Source organism: Homarus americanus, unplaced genomic scaffold (assembly GCF_018991925.1).
Source record: "Homarus americanus isolate GMGI-L3 unplaced genomic scaffold, GMGI_Hamer_2.0 scaffold43265, whole genome shotgun sequence".
NCBI lineage: Eukaryota > Metazoa > Arthropoda > Malacostraca > Decapoda > Nephropidae > Homarus > Homarus americanus.
Genome location: NW_024713151.1, coordinates 62,997 through 83,527, shown reverse-complemented (window position 1 = coordinate 83,527; position 20,531 = coordinate 62,997). Strand labels below are relative to the sequence as shown.

The following is a 20,531-nucleotide window of genomic DNA, read 5'->3' as shown; positions in this document are numbered from 1 at the left end:
GGTACTGGGGGTGAGGAGGGCAAGTGCACAGTACAGTATATCAGTTGGGAGAAATTATAATGCAAAATAACGCTTTGACAATACCGAAGGGGTTTCCTCAACTGAGTGTAATCATCTAGCGCTAGCCAGATAAAAATACTAAAGTTAAATGGGATGAGAGAGAGATGAATTCATGTTGTCAGTAAGGTTTGAGAGATGAAAATCAAGCACATTTTCCGGAAATTCCAAGAAAATTTTCCAGTACCCGAAATATTATGGGGTTGGGGGGATATTTTTCAAGGTTCGATAGATGATGTAATGCGCAATTTCTGGAACTTGAGAATATTTTTTCATTACCCGGAAAATTCCGGGGCTGAGGGATTTTTTACCGGCTTTGGGAGATGAAATAATGCATCATTCTGGAACTTCCGAGAACATTTTTCTATTACTGTACTCGGAAAATTGCTGAAAATTCCGGGATGAGGGATTTTTTCCGGCTCTGGGAGTCCTCTCGTTATCCGGAAATCTCTCAATCCTGGAAGTGCTCTGCACCAATTGTTCCGGCTATTGAAGATATCACTGCACTTGCGATGGAGGTTGGGTGGGATATTAATGGGTTATGTTACTAACTTGACCTGATGCAGTGTCAGGTCACCCATTGTTGGGTGGGGGATTAAAAGGTCTTATGACCTGAAGATGTCTTGAATGACGTTATTTTTTACCTATGAGGTATTGTTTATACAGAGTACTGTACTGTATTGTATATGAAGGGGACAGGTATTAATAAGCACAGGTATCTTTATGAATTAATGAAAACAAATATACAATATTGTATCATGAATGAGGTAGTATTTGCTGACAAACAATCAGTGAGAGGCAACCCTTGGCATGGGGATAGGGCATGGTCACATTACCCTCCATTGGACCCTTCCCTTCTCCCTTCCTCACAGCATTCGTCATAAACTTCTATTTGTGTTAAAGAGATGAATTTGATACCATAATGATCCTGAATAAATTCTCGTGAGACGTTTCCAATGTGATATCCTTAAACAAAATATTTCGACATGATGGGAATTCCATTCATCTACGGGATGTATAAAAAAAGAAGAAATAGTGATGATACCAGAGTCAATAAAATCCGTTCTAATTTAGTTACACACCATTTTTTACCAAAGTAATCCTGAATACTTTATCGAAAGGTTTGAGTAAGTAAATACCATATTTTTACGTCATATAAGATGCACCCCCATTTTAGCGGAGTATTTAGGAAACTTTTGTGTGGATTTTTCTCCTGTAACCATAGTTTTCTAAAAATAATATATACAGTAACCAGTGAATGTGAGGAATAAAAAAAAATACCAATAAATAAGATATAACAAAACATACTGTATTGCCAAACCAGTAAATAAAAGCCAATTGAAAGTTTAACACAGTCGCCATTTCCATATATTTCTTGGTTCAGCATAGCACTGCAGACACCACCTTCACCGATTCCCTAGCAACGCTCCCCCTCCCGCACGTCCCGCCTCATCCCACTCTCCCACTGAGTCAGCCAGCTAACTCAAATGCAAAGAAATGTATATTCCTTTTATGTGTTTGGGACAATTATTTCTTTTACTTTTTTCACAATATGTCTGTAGGATGGTGTGTGCATGTAACTGAGTAAAAATAAATAAAGTAAGTTACGTATATCACAATGCCAGTATCCTGGTGGTTATAGTACGAGTCAAACCTGGTTACAATGCTGCCAGCGATATTAAGAGACGCAAATGTGAAAAGAAAGTTACAGTAAATGTAAATCTTAATTTGTATGAGGTATTTGTAGATTTAGAAATAAATGTTACAGGTTGTAAGAGTTCAGAAATGGTTACTGCTTAGCTATCTCTGAAGAGTTGGGTGTCTGCTGTACGGACTTTTATCAACTCGGGTTATTTTCGAACCTTCACAGGAAAATTTCCACAAGTCTAAACGATGCAACTCGCAGAAGCTATATTTATTTACACAAACACCACTGTAAACATACAATATGGCTCATACTGTAAACAAAATAATGTATACTACTGTACTACTGTGCTGTATATACTCTTACTATACTCACCAGCAGACACTGTTCACTCGGCTGACTATAATGCTTGACTGTAATCAATCAATGTCTTAACACTTGCGATGGAGGTTGGGTGGGAGATTAGTGGGTCATCTGTTATGTGTGTGTGTGTGTACAGTAGACACACACACGTACGTATACAAAACCGGTAAAAGAAATTACTGTCTCTAGAACGAATAGCTCCCTGTCCCGGCCGTGAAAATGCCAGCAACTTTAAAACTACTCTTAGACATTCTTGGGTACATGCAGGGTGTCATCCGCAAATAATCGATGTCTGTGAATTTTAAGGGCATGCTGTGTGTGTGTGTGCTATAACACGTGTCAGAACCAATCGCCAACATTCCTTTTCTTCAAGTCTTGTAACTTGTGTGTATTTATGATAATCATTGAACACAACCTTCTTTTCACCTCCATCCATTTGGTTAAGTTTGAACAAGTGTTCATTTGATGACTCGTGAGATTTTATTCTTTCACTAAAATGCTTCCAATCAGCACAGCCTTCTTTTACTAGTTTATGTGTTGAATTTAAACCAGGAGAGCATGAAGCCCGGGGTGGCTGTGCTCCAGGATCATAAGCTTTTAAAAAAAGAATGGTCTTAAGTTGTTTCTTAAAAGCCTCCACAGAAGTCAGCTGCTTCATGGATACAGGCAACTGATTGTACAATCTGGGTGCTGTATAGGAAAAGGATAAGGTAGCAAATGAACATTCTCATACTGCTCCAGGCTCCTCAAGGCATGAGAGATCATCTCTTCCATGCAAAATCATTTCAGAACTTGTGGTCAGAGGATTTAGTAGGTTGGACAAATACTCAGAATCAGAGTGTACAGGTGTACCCCGATAACCAATGCATCATGCATATAGGGACCGGGAAAAGTCGTTGGTTAATGAATCAGCGGCTATCAAAGCAATTAATCCCATAAGAACATAACAAATTCATGGGGTTAGGGACCAACCACCTACCAAAAACTCCTATCTACCCTTGATATAGCTTTGTCGTGCACACTGTCAAGCAAGAAAATAAACCAGACATATAAAGCCTTAAATAAGCAATATAAAGCATATATTGACTTATTTACCTGTGTTGAAGATGATAGAGACAGTCTAGGGTGGCAAGTTCAAGTCTCTACCACTCTTTGCTGGTCCATCACCACATTTATTATGCCTTATTATGCTTTATTACACCTTATCACATCACATAAAGATGCCCAGCACAAAAGGAACTATCACTGAGGCATTTAGCATGATTGAGAACACACAAAGTTTGAAATAACAAAAAAACACAAAGTCAGAGACACATAGTAAGTGTAAACAAGAGCAAAGATGGCAGGAGTGAGTCAGGGCAGTGCACAGAGCCCCCTCATGGCAAGAATTCGCACCACCACCGCTCGCAATATTCTAAACGGCTCTGCCGTTCTCCCGATCGTCAGATCTCCTTGGTATCGACGAAATTTGTTGGGTATTTTCCCAATATGTGATCATTGGTTAAGTGAAGTGGCAGTTAATGGGACGTCAGTTTTTGGGGTACATCTGTATGCATACTGCAAAAATACCTTGAAGGCACGAGGTGCAAAGTGGTGGTCTTGGTAGCCAGTGTTAGTCATACATTATCACAAAAGGAGTGGGAGCTAGTTTAATGTACTCAAAGACTCCTTTTCTATACCAACAATTGCTAAGCTAACACAAGCAGCATAAATTTTCAGATTTGGTGTATACAGACTGTATGCAGTCTGTACACTATCATGTCAGTATTCAAGTTTATATTGTTAAGTTCGATTTGGGGATAAAAATTTGTGTTTATGAGAGTTAATTTAATGAACTTTTTTTTTCTCCAGAGAACATGTCACTTGTTAAGTGAGACCTTACTTTATTTGGTTTTGTTTATATTTTGCTCATGTACTGAAGATTCCTTTTCTATTTTTTTTTCATAATGTGAGTTCATGTTTACTCTTAGTTTTTTAAATTCTAAATTGTTTAATTGTAACACATATGAGACAGGCCATATTTTCATTTGTGTAACATATTTTATAACTGGAACTGGTGACTCATGTACATTGTCAAAGATTTATTGGTTTTATCTTAGGGTAATTAGGAACCATTTATTTCTACAAGTGTGCTATTCTTCAGAAATCTAGTAGGACTAGAAATGTAGAAATATTTTTTCTGGTTCACTTGAAGCCCTTATAATGATGGGATAAAACTAATAAACCAATTGCACTAGGCTAAGAGCTGTGAATCTTTGCTACCTTGCTAATGCTCTGGGACTTAAGCAGGCTACAAAACACCTTAGGCTCTATCAGGCTCAATTCCCATTCACTCCGTTTGGTGATCAGACATCTGCAGATTTGTGTGGTTAACTTTTCAGGTTTTCTATTGATGTCCCTCTTGTTGGAGAAAGTACATTGGTTCCACAAGGTGAGTCTGTTTTCTGAACATTATAGGGACCTTTATTGAGGAGGTTCTTAGAGCATGCGCCATTAAAAACAGTACGGCACTCCTCCTATCTGTGGCATAGTCAGTAGAGAGTCATAGCTTCATGAAATTGGGGTGACCTTAGGCTCCACACTACCTAGTGGCAAATTTCAACTCCAAAGGGATGACATTACAATACAGTACAAGGAATTTCCTTTGACCTTGGCTGGAATGGTCTTAGGACAGTTTTTCTTGGTCCTTCACTGTTTGGTGTCATTCTCCAGTAGAGTATTAGAGTTGTCAACAAACCAGAATGTGAGTGTCAGGCCTGGAAATTTTATAATTTTTGGTTTGGAAACCAGTTTAGGAATTCTTCTTTTATTTGAAACAGTAGAGCAGTTCACAGCAACAAGTTGTGATCAGACAAGATTCATCAACATCCTTGTTATTCATCACGGGTGTTAGTGTGGAGTATCTCGGGCTTCTCCAGTTTCATAGTGAAGGGATTGGACTCAACCAGCAGGATTGCATCCCTTTATCCTTTGCATGCATGGCCTTGGGATTGCAATTTCTTTAGCCTTCCAACAGGGCATTTCACTGAAGTCATTTCTTTGGGGAGGGTTATAGACATTAGAGAGGTTATTCATCTTGTGTTATCTGGATGTTTTTTAGTGCTGAGTAGCATCTGCGAGTCTGTGGTGTTCTTTACCAGTTCTGGAATAAAGGATGAGAGTTGCAGTGTTGTCTGTGTCACAACTTTCTCTTCCCATCTGTACTTTCTCTTAAGCATGCATGAGTCACCCAGTCTGCCCAGTTAGTTATGAATGAGGGATTGAACTTGAACTCATATTTCATAACCAGAATGGATTGAGTAACTCAGATTGCTCTTCCTCCATAAGAATACTGAGGACATATGAGGCTCTCAGCATTATAAGGGGATGAAGCGCCACTCCGGGCAAAATGCGTTTTTTGATGGATATCACTATTTTCGCCCTTCCTCTACATGTTGGATGTAACCCTCTAACTAGGATAGAAATATGGTAGAAAGTCCTTCAAAAATAAGGTGTGGTTTCGCCTCAGGCCGGGAGCTACGTATTTCGCTGTGCGCTCAGTCAATGAAGGTGGCTACATCCCGTTCAGAGTGAGAGGAGCACGAGCCAATGACAGCGCGCCTCCCTCGGACCATACCCCCTGAGGCAGCCAATCACAATGGATTTCCCCTTGCTACGTCATAGCTCCTCGGCCAATCCACGTGCCTAGATGCTGCCTCCTCATTAGTTTTGGCGAGTGTTTTAGCATCGGGAGGGGCAGTGTACGTTCTACTGGTATTTTTGATAACTTTTCAGCATAACATTAATGTTATTCGTGTTCCACGGGTGTGAGAGAAGTGCTGTGCAATATCTGCCTGATATTAGAACAAGACTCGAGTGAGACTAGGCCTTCTGGTGTGGGTTCAGGAGCCCATTATTCCTAAGCGTGTGTTTAGTGACGACAGTGCTCATGTGGACACCCCAGGAATGCTTAGTGATAGTGATTTCGGTATACTCATAATATAAAAAGTGACTGCTATGCATCACAAGACCTTTTTGCAAACTGTGTTCCGGAACAGAGTTACATGACATTCACTGACGGCAATAATGACAATGAAAGTGAAGATGAAAATGATGAAAGTGAGTCTAATGGTAACACAACAGTGACACTAATGTATCACAACAAGAACATACAGACTTTGAGGAGGTAGAAGTGGACAGTGACATGACATACATTGACCTTCATAGTGATGACAGTGAGCCTGACCCAACCAATGCTAGTGAAAGTGAGCCCATAACTCCTTCTTATAATGAACCTGAACTGTTGCTGGCATCAATAATCAATGATTTAGTTGATGAAGAATCTATGTGATGATTTTTAGAGAGGGCGGAGAAAGACTTTGATCAGTACGTGATTGATTATGACAAGGCCATTAAAGTTATACGCACTCCTCAGGATTTACGTAACTTCTAGTTTCTACGATTTTCAGGGATAATAAACGAAGGAACTAAACAAAGTAAGATTGTAATACTATTATCTTAATACTGTTTTTACCAAAGATTATGCAAACTTTCTCCGCCTTTGTATTCGTATGTTAATTACATTGGGAGGAGGGGAGAGGTTAATGGTGGGGGGAGGATGAGTGTAGTGGTGTTTCCTTATTATTACACACTATTATACTAAATAATATTATAAATCTTTAGCTAATAATAGGGACAGAAAGATAAATACTGATAAGCAAATGAGTTTTTTATAATTATTATTAATTTTTTTTTGGGGGGTGTAAGGCGATTGCTGCTTTTAATGATCATTAACTTGTTTTACAGTATGATCCCACAATAATAAGAAAATTTTGCAGAAAATTTTGATTATTGTTGGCTTGAAGAGCAAACCATTGTACATGACGGGTAGTTATTCTCATTCAACTCGTGATAAAATAATAACTAATCACCGTACTAACTCCCATAACAAAGTTATCGTTGTTTGAACTTCAAAAAATTTTGAACACGTTTTTATCCGCTTTTTAAATTTGGCGCTTCACCCCCTTCTAATGCGGAGCACCTCATTTTATCCTGTGGTCTGTCTTATAACCTGCTAGGGGTCTCAAAGTGCATGTTCTTTAGCATGGTGGCAGAGACTCTTAGCTTTCAACCTATAACAAGTGGCCCAATGGTGTTATTCACTCTTAATATGGGCTTTGGTTGAAAATTTTTGGAGTGCTGTTCTTTTCCAGCCCAGTTGGGCAAATGGAGAGTTCTAGGAAACCTGAAGACAAACACTTATGTTTGCCAGTGCCGTAAATGAGTCACTTGATCCATGCTCTTTATAAAATGGAATTTCAGACCATTCCCTTATTTATAATGTAATTCATTTGTTACAGACAAGAACTTATTGACCAGTTCACGGAAGACGAAGACATCTTCGTCTTTCTTTTGTCAACGAGAGCAGGTGGACTGGGCATCAATATGACTGCTGCAGACACAGTTATTATTCATGACATTGACTTCAATCCATATAATGACAAACAAGCAGAAGATAGATGTCATAGAGTTGGGCAAACCAAGTGAGTTTTTACAATACATTTTATGTTGATTGTTTTAAGGCAAGATATTATGAATTTAACATGTTACACAAATAGGAAAGATTTATTTGAACATCATATTGGCAGTATTATCATGAATGATATTTAAGGTACGTATTTGAATTAGAATGGTGATGAAACTTTGTAATCTTTACATAGTATACCTAGTAAGAAGTTTGTATTATATATAAGATATACAGTAGATCCACATTGGTGCTTTGTTGGTCTTTGCTCCAGTGTTTCTCATTTCCTGCTAGTTTTTATCAAGATATACTACAGTATATGGACAGTAGTAGCTCCTTAAGTATGATGTAATCATACATCATTGCATATTGACCTGACCTGTACATGTTTCAAATAAATAAAAAAATTACTGCATGTTATAATTTTATCTTTCAGGTATCACTTTCCTCAAAATACTCTTGATCATTCCAGTCAGTCACTCTGTCTGCATCAAAGTGATTTTTACAAATTTTTTTACTTTACATTAAACCTTCATAATTCAGAATTATGGAGCTCTTCACTTGCCAAAATAAACAATGACTAACTCAGGTGAACATGGAAATTTACCAGAAAACAGTGTTGATGATGATGGTAGTACTCAAACATCTTTTGGTAAACTTGGGTTTGGTGAAGATACAGTGTGAAATTTTTGTCAAACTATGTATATATAAGAAAATAAGTACTGTAGTGTTATACTTTATAGTCACCATGAATTAAATGCTCTTGAGCTAAGTAAACCTGACATGGAGGCTTAGTAATCCTAGTGTGTTGAGATCTCCACCCCCATATATGCTATTGCTTTTTTACATCTAACTGCCTTATCATAAAACATCTTCACCAATTTCTAGTTTAAGTAGTCCATACATCCATACTTTCTTGCTAATTTTTATCCATTGAGGACTTCATGCCCACATTTTCTTATATCCCTTCCAGTTTATCTTATCATATACTTGGCAACTTCTTTATAGGCCCGTGAAAATCATCCGTTTGATCAGCAAGGACACCATAGAGGAGGGTATGCTGCGAATTGCCCAGGACAAGCTACAGCTAGAACGAGATATTACAAGTCTTGCAGGTATAAACTTCTATAAAAGTTATATTGTTAGCTTGGTCATATCTCAATTTTCTAGTGGCACTCCTAAGTTTTGTTATTATGAGGCAATATTGATTGCTAGGCAACGTATTCTCTTTTGGTAGTCAGGCTGGGCTTATATTTAGGCCTAAATGATCCTGATTGAAGAACCATTCTTTTGAGAATCAGTTATTGATTAATCTTAATAGAAGATGTGGAAATAAATACGTGTAATGCTATGTGTCATTTATTTTTATCTTTAGTTAAATGTTTTTTATAATTTACTGTGGATTTATTTTAATATTTGAGATAAGTAGTAATTTTGTTGTTACTTTTTACTTTCAGTACTTGAGTACTTTAAGAATGAGATACTTTTTAACTTCCACTTGTGTATATTGACATTTGGATACTTTTACTTCTACTGAGTAACATTTTGCCAATGTAACAATACTTTTACTTAGGTAACAAAGTCCAGTACTTTTTACAACTCTGATTATTACTCAACTATGGTTCGGTAGTCTTGAATGTGTTATCAGATCAGCAACAATGTTTTTAAGATCGCTTGGTGAAATATTTTAATAAAAACTATTTACTGCAATTATATTCACTATAGCATTGGTAAAATCAATAAGCCTTGTCACAAGACGTGAGTTTGTTGTAGCAACATGGTACTGTATAATAAATTATTAGAATTATAATACAGTATGTATTCTTGTTCTCATCTTAAGCCATTTTGTGTGTGTGTGTGTTGTTAAACACACAACATTTATACTGCCTATACACAGAAGCTTATGATATATTTTTTTAATGATTTTTTTTTATACAGATGACCAACAGAAGAAGGGTGATGTAGTAACACTCCTAAAAGCTGCTTTGGGCATAGTGAAGACAGATGGCCAGAGTAATTCAGCAAGCAGTAACTCTGATCCATCATCTTAGTCACATGGAGCATTAGTTCTTATGCCAACTAGTGGGTCATCATAGTCACTTGGAAATTGCCTTACAATTTTGAAGTCACATAAGATGGAGATGATCTTTTGTTGTCTTATATTCACTATACACTCACAATTCTAAGTTTGTTCTTGTTTGTAATAAGAGTCAATATGCAGCCTAATCTATTCTGTGTTGACCATGATTGGCCCTCTTTTTCTAGCAAAGTTTTTGATAAGAGATTTTTTTTTTTAACAAATATGATAAAATGTAAATTATGATACACGAAGGAATGCCTTAACAGCAAGGTTTCTGTATATGATTTGAGTTCAAAAACTATAAAAAAATTATTTTGGGTCTGAAACTACATAACAATTGTAATCAGTATAATCATTATTAAAAAGAATATTATGTTATCTAAGAATCACTTCACTCTCTGCACTGATAGCTTCTTTATCATCCCAGATTTAATTTTCAGGATTATCATACATCAAGATGCAGTTATATGTTGGGGGACAAAGCATACTTCCTCACACCTACAGACATTGTGGAGAACTGGGGCTGTATGGGAATGTGGTGTATCATCACTAATGAGTAATACAGTATATGGTAACACTAACAGTAAATACTTGCATATATGTTTCTTTGGTAAGACTTGTACATTCTTGGTGCAAGATGGGCAGTGGGTATACTCAAGCATCACTATTCAAGGTCCAGCTTTGCATGATGAGTCTACTAAACATTGATAATGAATGGGTAGAGTCATGTTAGAGATGGCTGTGAGATATGTTAAACTGCACCAAACTTTCAAGAAAGAATTTTCATATTTCCTTCCAAAACTTCTTTCTGGTAATTTTTATTATTCACAGTTCATATACTATGTATTTATCACTGTCCTTACAGTTCAGCCTCAGTATTATAATTAATTTATAGATTTTTCTTGAAAACTGCATGTTTATATTTTTTAACACCTATTTTTCAGTACTTTTATTTCCACAAACTAAGAGGGTATTTAATTGAAAACTTCCTTTACACACTAATAATAACACATTCCTCATGTCTTCTCTCCACTTGCTCATATATTCTCATCATCTCTAAATAGACTAATGCAGGTATGTTTTTTTTTTGTCAATAAATGAGTTACACTTTTATTTTTTATGATTTATAATTATTGCAATATTTTTAAACTACAGTATAGTCTGCATTTACACGGTCAATTGAACCCGTGGAGGTCCGCGTAAACGAAATAACAGAACATATGGGATTAATTGAAATAGAGACTGGGCCGACTCCCAAACTCCACTTTTTCCGACACAATACGTACGTTGTAGTAAATATAACATCTTAATTTTATGATGGTATGCACACACAATTAATATTTAAGAGAAATATCAATAATATTAGGTTTTTTAACACTTACGTTAGTAAAAAAGATGGCTGGGCACACGGGGATGGGGGGTTGGTTCCGAGGCAGAGGGCAGATTATTGGCCCTCACCTGTATCACTTGTATCAATTGTATCACAATCCACCACAGAGACTTGCAGGGCCTCTTCTTTGTCAAACCCCTCAAAGTCCATATCCTCACTATCACTGACTTGGGCCGGCTGTGGTGGGTGGCGGGTGAAGAACTCTGTAATGTTTTGATGACTGGGCGACCTTGTGCGAACCCTGCCCGCGCCGCTTCCCGCGTAAATGATGAAATTTACCGCGTAATTAAAACATTTCATTCTGGCAAGGCACCGCGTAAATGACCAAACGCGTAAACAAAAACCGCGTAAATCCAGACTATACTGTATATTGAATATAATTACAGTGGAGTCTTAATAATTTGTGGGTTAGGTACGCCGTGAATTAGCTATAGTTTAATTTATTTATATGGAAATAATTAGTGTGGTTTCAGAGTCCAAGAAATAAATACCCATAAATTGTCCAAAACTTCTTTAATAAACATGAATTGTCATACAGTCACCCACAAGTATTCATACACACCTATGGTTCTTGTGTGGGCCAAATTGTCTAGTAGCACATTCCTGTAGAGACCTGTCTGAATTCCAAAATAACCCATTATTTAAGTGTCATTCTTACGTATATGTTATGAATAGATTTGTTGTGTATATTTGAATAGTGTCAGGTCCTGAAGATACGACAAATCTGTTTTTTGGATAAATATACAAGTTGTTGTTGGCTGGTACTGCAGTTGTCTTACTGCACCCTCCCTCCCTTCCCTCCTCCACCTCTCAATCCATTTACTGCTATAATTGATTGAATATATCCGTGTAGCACTGAATGGTAAATAAAAACAACAGACAGATTTTAGTAATGCTGAAACAGTTTTATGAATAATAGTGAATGGTGATACACAGCTTTATGTGAAAATAATAAACGTTGAGGATATTGAAGAGATAATGAAATCCTTGATGTCTGATATTAAAATTTGGATGTCTAGAACGAAACTTAAGCTGAATGATGACAAAACCGAGATTATCGTCATTCAAGGAAATAGGAGGGGAGACCGTACAAATGATTTTGGCTTTTTAAATTTTTGGGAAGTTTAACTCATTCCTGTTGATTCTGTTTGTAATCTGGGAGCATGCTTTGACTTAAAACTGAATTTGAAAGAGCATATAAATTCAGTATTTAAGATTTACAACTTTTGTATTTGAAATCTCTCTGCTGTTAAACAGATTTTGGGTGAGTGTCTTGTGACACTATTACATTCACTTATTTTGTCCCAGGTTGACTATTGTAAATATGGGTCTGCTCACCTAATTATCTGTTGAAGAAAGTTCAAACAGCATTGAGCAGGGTTGCCAGGCTTATTTTTGCTCTCCCACTACCCCATTCTTGATTGAATTACATTGGTTTCCAATTAAAGCTAGGATAAAGTTCAAACTCTCTCTAGTGACTTTTAAAACATTAATGTTTGGCCAATCTACTAATTCCACTGACTACATGTACTGAAATGATTTTGCGTAGTAGTGAGGAGCCTGGAGCAGTACGGAATGTTCTTTTGCTTCCTTATCCTTTTCCTATACAGCACCCAGATTGTACAATTGGTTGCCTGCATCCATGAAGCAGCTGACTCCTGTGGAGGCTTTTAAGAAGCAACTTAAGACCTTTCTTTTTTAAATCTTATAATCCTGAACATGGTACAGTGGTGGAGAATTACAGAGTATTAAAACTTAAGGGTATATGAATGATGGAAGTCAAACTGTCAATTTTTATGATCTTTTATTGTAGTACAGTACAGCATTTCTTTTTGTTTTCAAGTCTTTGGCTATGCAGTTTTTTGAACGGCATTAAATTCTTTAGAAGAATTGGCACTTTTGAGAAACACAAGTTCAACTAAATTATTATTGTTATTATTATTATTATTATTATTATTATTATTATTATTATTATTATTATAATAGAAATGCAAGTGAACAACTCGGTGTTTCATAACATCTCAAATGCTTTGAATCCCTAAAAAACAGCATTAACAATTATACTGTACTACCATAAGTACATGGAGTTTTATCCAGCACTTTTATTGCTACACAGTCTAACTCCATCACAACCAGTAATACTAGTTCTGCAACCACTTCCACTAAAATTTCGGCTAAATGCTGACACAACTACTTGAATTGACGCAAAACACCTTATCAAAACTTTAATTATACAGTAATATCCCGGTTAGCGCTACCCTATAGAGTGCTGTTTCGATAAAGCACTCTTGCTTGCATCTCGGAGCTCTGCTGAAAAAAAAATAAAAAAACATAAAAGTAGTTAAAAGTCACAAGTCTGAACACTGACAACACGCAAAGAGTAGCTCCTGTTGTTTCTACGTACTCGACCAATCAGCGCCAAGCACTCTGTTTACAGTACAATACAAATTTGTTGCACACTTTCACTTCAAATTTTAATGCCGTTAGTGTGTCTAAAATATCACGGAAAAGTATATGCTTGAATGTAAAAGTACAAATGTTGAGGCAATTGGAAGCTGGTGACCGTCAGGTGGATGTCGGTGCTACTTTCAACTTGACTACATTGACTGTAAGGACTATTATTAAGAATGTAAATAAGAAAAAACTTCAGCCATGATAACCACAAAGTTAACAGCAACAAAGGTGGCTTGTTCAAGGAGCAGCTCGTTAGGAAAAATGGAAGGTAGGCTAAGCATATGGGTGGATGACCAAACACAATGTAACCTGCCATTAAGCCAATTCATCATCATGGAAAAAGCAAGGAGCATCTTCAGGCACCTGCAGGAAGGAGATGACTGAGGCATTTTCAGCTCACAGAGGTTGGTTTGATCGGGTCAAACGGTGCAGTAACTTGCACAGCATCTGCATTCGTGGTGTGGCTGCTAGTTGGGACGAGTAGGCTGCCCAGGAATTTCATCTCTTGAGAAGAGAAGCATACTTCTGGGTTCAAGATTGCAAAAGACCACTTAACACTACTGCTGGGGGCAATGCTTCAGGAAACTTCAAACTGAAATCGATGCTCATCTTCCACTATGAAGGGATTTTCAAAAGAGCATCTATCTGTGATTTGGAAATCAAATAAAAAGGCCTGGGTAACAATCTGCAGTTTACAGCAGTGGTGTGTGTCACAATTTTGCCCAACAGTGAAATAATATTGTGAAAGAAAAAACCTTGAACCCAAAACATTGTTGGTGTTTGATAATGCGCCAGGCCACCCTGAGAATGTAGACACCCTTCGGACCTGCATACCTGTAAAAGGGGTGTCTACCTTCCACCTAATACAACTTCCTTGATCCAGCCAATGGATTAAACAGTCGTATCAATTTTCAAGGCCTACTGCCTCTGTCGCACCTTCAGACAACATATTTCCTAGGCTTTGACACATCACCAGCAATAGCCACTGACATCGTCAAGCTGGCCAACGAAGCAAGATTGGGCGATGTCAAAGTGGATGTTGTGGAGGAGCTACTGCAGTTTCATGGTGAAAGTCTTTCTTAGGACGAACTTCGGGAATTAGTGCAGCAACGCATCCAGAGTAAGACTGACAATTCTGATACAGAAGATCCAGATACACCACCAGAGAGAAACCTCACCACAGCATTCCTCGGTGATACCATCATTAAGATCATGGAAATCATGGACCAGTTTGCTGAGAATGACCCAGACTGGGAGCACAGCAGCAAGGATAAGAGAGGTGTTCTCGACATGATTTCCTGTTACAAAGAATTGCTCCATGAGAAAACTCAAGAAAAGGCAGTCAATCCTAAATGCCTTCAAGAAAAAGTCAAAATGCGAGGAGCCACAGCCTGGCCCCTCATCCCAGGAGTAGCAGCTCATCTCCCACTGCTGATGTGTTGCTGGTTTAATGCAGTTGATTAATAAATGTATTTTATAATTACATATTAAGTGTAGGTCTTATTGTATGACATGAAATTGTGCATGGTTAACTAAAGCACAATGTGTGGTGGTGGGTTAGAGATCAGCTGCTGAGGAGCTGGTTGACTTTTGACTGCGTGGTTGAACTGTGGTGTCACTTAGATGATGGTTTGAGTGTGGAAGGAGCTATTTTTTGTACATAAAATTTGTGTTATTGTATTTGATGCTGTGTATCAATTTTATTATCACAGCAATTTTTTTTTAAAAAGCTATTATAGCGCTTCAGGTGTCAGACACGAATAAATAACTTCAGTTGCTTTCGGGTTGTTGGATTAAATTATAATTTTTACCAAAGGGGACGAAGTTAGGATATCCGGAAGATTCAGATAAAATGAATTGAACTGTAAATTAAATAAAATCTAATCTACGACATTGGATTTACCGTAATAGTGGAGTCGTTCTGCATACAGAAGTTCTGACATGAATGGGGGAGGTGGTTGTGTGTTACTGGATTAGTACTGCAGGAACAAAATTTTAGCAGGGCGTGTTAAATATTAATTCTGGTGCTCTAGATACTCTGTGCCGCAATGGACAGTATAGTACTTTATACCCAAAATATTGGGTTGCTACAGCACCCTCCATTTCCATGTCCATGTACTGGGTGGAGTGAGCCAGCAAACACCAGACCGACCAAGCTTGGAGTGCAGTGTGGCAAGTGTTAACCTTGTGACCAGATATGCTGAGATTTTACAAGATAATTACTGTATATATATACCTGTATATATATATATCACGGCATTTCCCGAGTTATACTATAATACATTCCAAGACCATATCCAGACCGAGTTATATGAAATTCCAAGTTATCGAGGGTTTACTGTATTTGACAGCGAAATTTTCAAAAGAGGTAGTATAATACATGTACCTACAAATTTGTATTTTGTCAGTTGTCAAGACTCCACTGTGCAGGATACGTCTAAAGAAAATGAAGATAACATATGATTTATCCTATTTAGAGATGTCAAGAAAGCGATTAACAAGTGAAATCAGCAGCAGCAATACCCCTAGTAGTAAGAGATCCCACAAATCCATCATTTTAGATGTTAAATTGGAGGTGATAAAGGCACACTGAGGCTGGCAAAAATACAACCGCCATCAGTAGAGTTTTAGAACTACCTCAGTCAACTGTGGCAACTATTAAACAAATTAATTTTGTTTTGTTTTTAATTAAAGGCCTATCAATGCTGTAATGTATTTCAAATTTTCATGCATGCAGATATGTAAGTTGTGTTAGTGTTATTTTATTACATTTCTTGTTGAAAAAGCCTCTTCCCCCACCCTACCCAAGGAATGTATCTCCCAATTTATAATGGTAATGATTGGATAAATATAATATGATATACCAGTACAGTATTAGGTATATGATATGGTTTTCAAGAATGAAACCCGATCGTAAATCAAGGTATACCTGTATACTGCGCTTGTCTATCACACATAAACCCAGTTAATTGTAATGTAACAACTATCACTTGAGATTAGATTTATCCAGATTAATAAACTCGGGAGAATGCTTTATCCCGTTAGTGAAATAGAGATATAGTAAATGGCTTTAATAACGACTTGGTTCATGTGTAATTTTGTATTGTGCGCACAATATGTGCCACCTCGGTGAACACTATGGATGTTATAATTTTGATGATTTCCAGTTAATAGTTTCATATACTGTATGTTCAGTTGTCAGGAATTTAGGTACAGTAATTCATTGGAGGTTGTCATTACATTCTGAAGTGTATATATCTGCTTTTGTTTAATAGGTAGAGAGTTCCTTTTGCAAGCAAAAAATGTCTTGGGTAAATGACAATAAAAGTTTTACACAATTAGGTGTTTGTCGGTGGTTTAGCAACTCTTCAACAAATTCTCAAGGGATGGGGGTAACCCTCTAACTGCTGAATCATGAGAATCCACATGTACAGTCCCCTTCACTGGTGCGTTTACAGGAGCTCGACAGGTTTTGTACAGAGTGGCAGTGCTGTGCTTTTTACATTCATCAGAAGGAAACTTGCAATAATAAACATTATATGGAATCAAATTAAAACAATATTAAAACAAATATCTCAAAGATAATGATTTATGGAATGTTTATATGACGAGCCCCTGTAAACACACTACAGATATACTATTTCCATGCTAACCTGGCCCATAAACCACACCCCTCATCTATAGCTACAAATAACTGAATGGTTCAAAGAAAATGTTCATGTAGCTGTCCATTTATTCAAACTAAATTTTTTCACAATGGTTAAGCAGACCTGTTATTCTCTAAAGTAATGTTAAATATCTAGACTATCGAAATGCAAAGGATTTCAAGGCATTAGCACTTCAGAGAGGATGTTTGAAAATGTTAAATATTTATCATAAAAGGTCAAAGTCAAATATGAAATTTGCTTTTAAATGAAGTTTTTCATTATACTTCTTTGTTTTTTACCAAACATAAAGCAAACAGAAACAAATGATACCAAGCATATAGCACAATAAGTAATGAGGTACAGTTTGTATGGATGGAGATACAGTGTCCCAAATTATTTATATAACTGATAAAACGCTTGGGGTTTGTTTACATCCACTCATTTTGTGTTCTGCCACCACAGTGTGTTGTTCACTGCTACCTCTCACTTTACATCTCAGACAACTAACTACTGTGCCTAGAAATCATGCTGAAAGTCTCTCAGAAGTCTCAGAAAGGAAGTGGTGTGGGGGAGAAAGTGAAAAAAGAGTGCGGCTGTCATTTAGAAAAAAGTTTGGAAATTATAGAAAATATGAAAACAAACACCGAACCCCCTAGTTTAAGGTAAGAAATGAATATTGTTTCTAATGTTTGTATTTACAGTTAACCAAAGATGCACTAATCCCACCCTGGATCTTGTACTTGCAATTTTACCTGGCAATACTTGGTAAAGTAAGGCTGTATGAAATGGTGATTGTGATTGGTGGATATATTTTGTGCTGACTCACTGTCAAGATAAATATTAAACAAACCAAGGATAGAATTTTTATAATAATAAACTATTCATCATTATTTAAGATCATGAGAAGTTTCCAAATGTTCGTATATATATCGACAATATATACCTAGATTTTGCCAAGACTTTCGACAGTGTACCCCCATAAAAGGCTGAAAATCAAACTGGAAGGGTACTGAATTCGGGGAAATGCCCTAGTGTGGATAGAAAACTTTCTACATGCCCAGTACTTGCCAACAGTGCATAACAGAGACGTGACCGATCGCACAAGCGGCTAACGAGCCGATCAGTGGTGAAGAGGATAAAAGTAAAAGTAAATAATGAAAAAAATTTGATATGAGAATCTTGTGGCAGCTGTGGTTGTAGTTGATTTGCCAATTCATTAATATAATTTTCTTCGTTATTTAAGTAAATATACAAAATTTTGGAAACTTCTGATTTTAAATAACAATGAATAGATTATTATTATAAAGATGCTACCTTTGGTTTGTTTAATATTTATCCTGACAGTGAGTCAGCAGAAATTAGATTCACCAATCACAATCACCATTACATACAGTCTTACTTTACCAAGTATTGCCAGGTAAAATTACTAGCACGAGACCCAGGGTGGGGTCAGTGCAACTTCGGTTGACTGTACATATCATGTGTCTGAGGTGGCTCCGTAGGTGTGAGCGTATTAAAGTAATTAATCTTGATTTAGTGAACTAATTCACTAAATCGAGTGAAAAATAGCGGTAAAAATTCCTTACGCTTAGAGAGTGTTATATCGGATTCCATTAATTGAAAGTATACTGTTCAGTATATAATTTGAGATGCATTCCCACGTTAAATTTGTCTGACCAAAAATCTAATACAAGCACATATATAAATGAAAATATACAGTTTTGAACACATACAATGATTCATTCATGATGTAACACGATAATAAAAGCACACAACACTTCAGTTTAACTTACCAGAAACGATGTTGAGTGCTGCATGAGATGTTTTCATGTTTACCTAGCACCAGGCATTCTCAAAAAGTCCAGACAATGTTATTACTGTACAGTACTTCTAAATGTGTCTCCATCCGTGCATCATCTGCAGGGAAGGTGGTGGTGTTGTGGGGTATGGGTTTGTGTTCGCTCTCAGGATGGGATGGAGAAAGGAAACTCACAATGTGCTCTCTGTATACATTTTGTATTGGATGTACAATGCAGCTTGGTGCTGGGAAGGCAGCATGGTTACAAGCGTGATGTAGAGAGAGCTGATTGGTGAGGGTGCTCAGAGGAGGACAGCTTGTGGGTCGCCATGCTTGCCGGCGGGAGCAAGGACCGCCAGGCAGGCGGAGGAGGAGGAGGTGTTGCTGGCTGGTTGGTATAGGTAGAAAGAGAGAGATCACCACGAGGTCAGGTCTTAAATAGCGGGGGCTAGGCATGGCTTAGTAGTTGACCCCCGCTCCGTGGGCGGCGCTGGTTGACCTAGACCACGAGGCATACACTGGGGAATTCGTGGGGTCGGCTACGCAGCGACAAACGGCGTTTGTAGGGGAGAAATCCACTACAGTGTCATTGTAAATGGCGGCCCTGTTTGTAGAGAAGTAAACTTACCTTGACTATTATAGCAGGACTTTAAACATTTATTAAAAATTTTATATACCGTATCACACTACGAACGTGGTAGAGTGTATTTCTTATGTTTACCCAGAACTGACAACTCGTCCATTGTACACTGGTAGTGGGCTGACTATATATTCGAAGTGAGAAGTCCACCTGTGAAGACAATATCCTGTTAAGAGTGTTGTAAAGAATTAGTGGCTATTAAAGAGGACTAAAGTGCACAAGTGTGTTTCTTTGACCAGGTGGAATTCTACCTTTCTGTTGTTTGCCTGTACACTGATGCCGATCGTCGGGAAATTACCGGAGACTGGTGGGACAGCCAGTGGTAATTCAACGACACTTGTGATATATCTACTGCTTTTGTATCGAGGACCCGGGCAGCTGGTAACCAGTGATGGGAGCAGGGTAAGCGGCAAAAGGAGGGTCATAACACTGGCGTCAGGAGTGGGATAGCCTAGCAGTGAAATATTAGGCAAGATGGAAGGTGAAGGTGTCCAGACCAGAAGGCAAGGCAGGCAAGGGGAGATTTCTATGGCTGATCTGATGCAATTCTTCACACACAACGAGATGAACAGAAGGAGCAACAGACAAGGCTGCAAGAAGAGCTATAATCACAATGAGAAGAACAGAACGAGCAACAAACAAGGTTGCAAGAACAGCTACAATCACAATGAGAAGAATAGAAACAACTACTGCAAGAACAACGAGAAGAGCAGAAACATGAAAATGTGCAGCTGCAAAGTGAAAATTCAGGAACAGAGCGAAGAACAGAAGTAACTACAGCAGCTGCAGGAAGAGATCGACAAGAAAATTCCTGAGCAGAATGAGGCACCTCAAGTGATGAGTAACAGGTGGGATGATGCGTTTCATGAGGTGAAAGTTGAAGTGGGTGAAAAATTTAAACCACAAACAAAAAGTGTGTGGTGAGATCACGGTGGTATGAGAGGAGCTAACAGT

General features: G+C 37.6%; 1 protein-coding gene across 2 annotated transcripts in view; it reads left to right on the top strand.

The window, feature by feature from the left end:
• Positions 1 to 10,759, top strand: part of LOC121871445 (SWI/SNF-related matrix-associated actin-dependent regulator of chromatin subfamily A containing DEAD/H box 1 homolog) — a 56,940-nt gene extending 46,181 nt beyond the window's left edge. For both annotated transcript variants that reach the window (XM_042373763.1, XM_042373753.1), the window contains exons 21-23: positions 7,405 to 7,587; positions 8,577 to 8,683; positions 9,507 to 10,759. In XM_042373763.1, the coding sequence (XP_042229697.1) occupies positions 7,405 to 7,587; positions 8,577 to 8,683; positions 9,507 to 9,619 (403 nt within the window). In that variant the 3' untranslated portion in view covers positions 9,620 to 10,759. The remainder of the gene's footprint in view (positions 1 to 7,404; positions 7,588 to 8,576; positions 8,684 to 9,506) is intronic.
• The last annotated feature ends 9,772 nt before the right edge of the window (positions 10,760 to 20,531 follow it).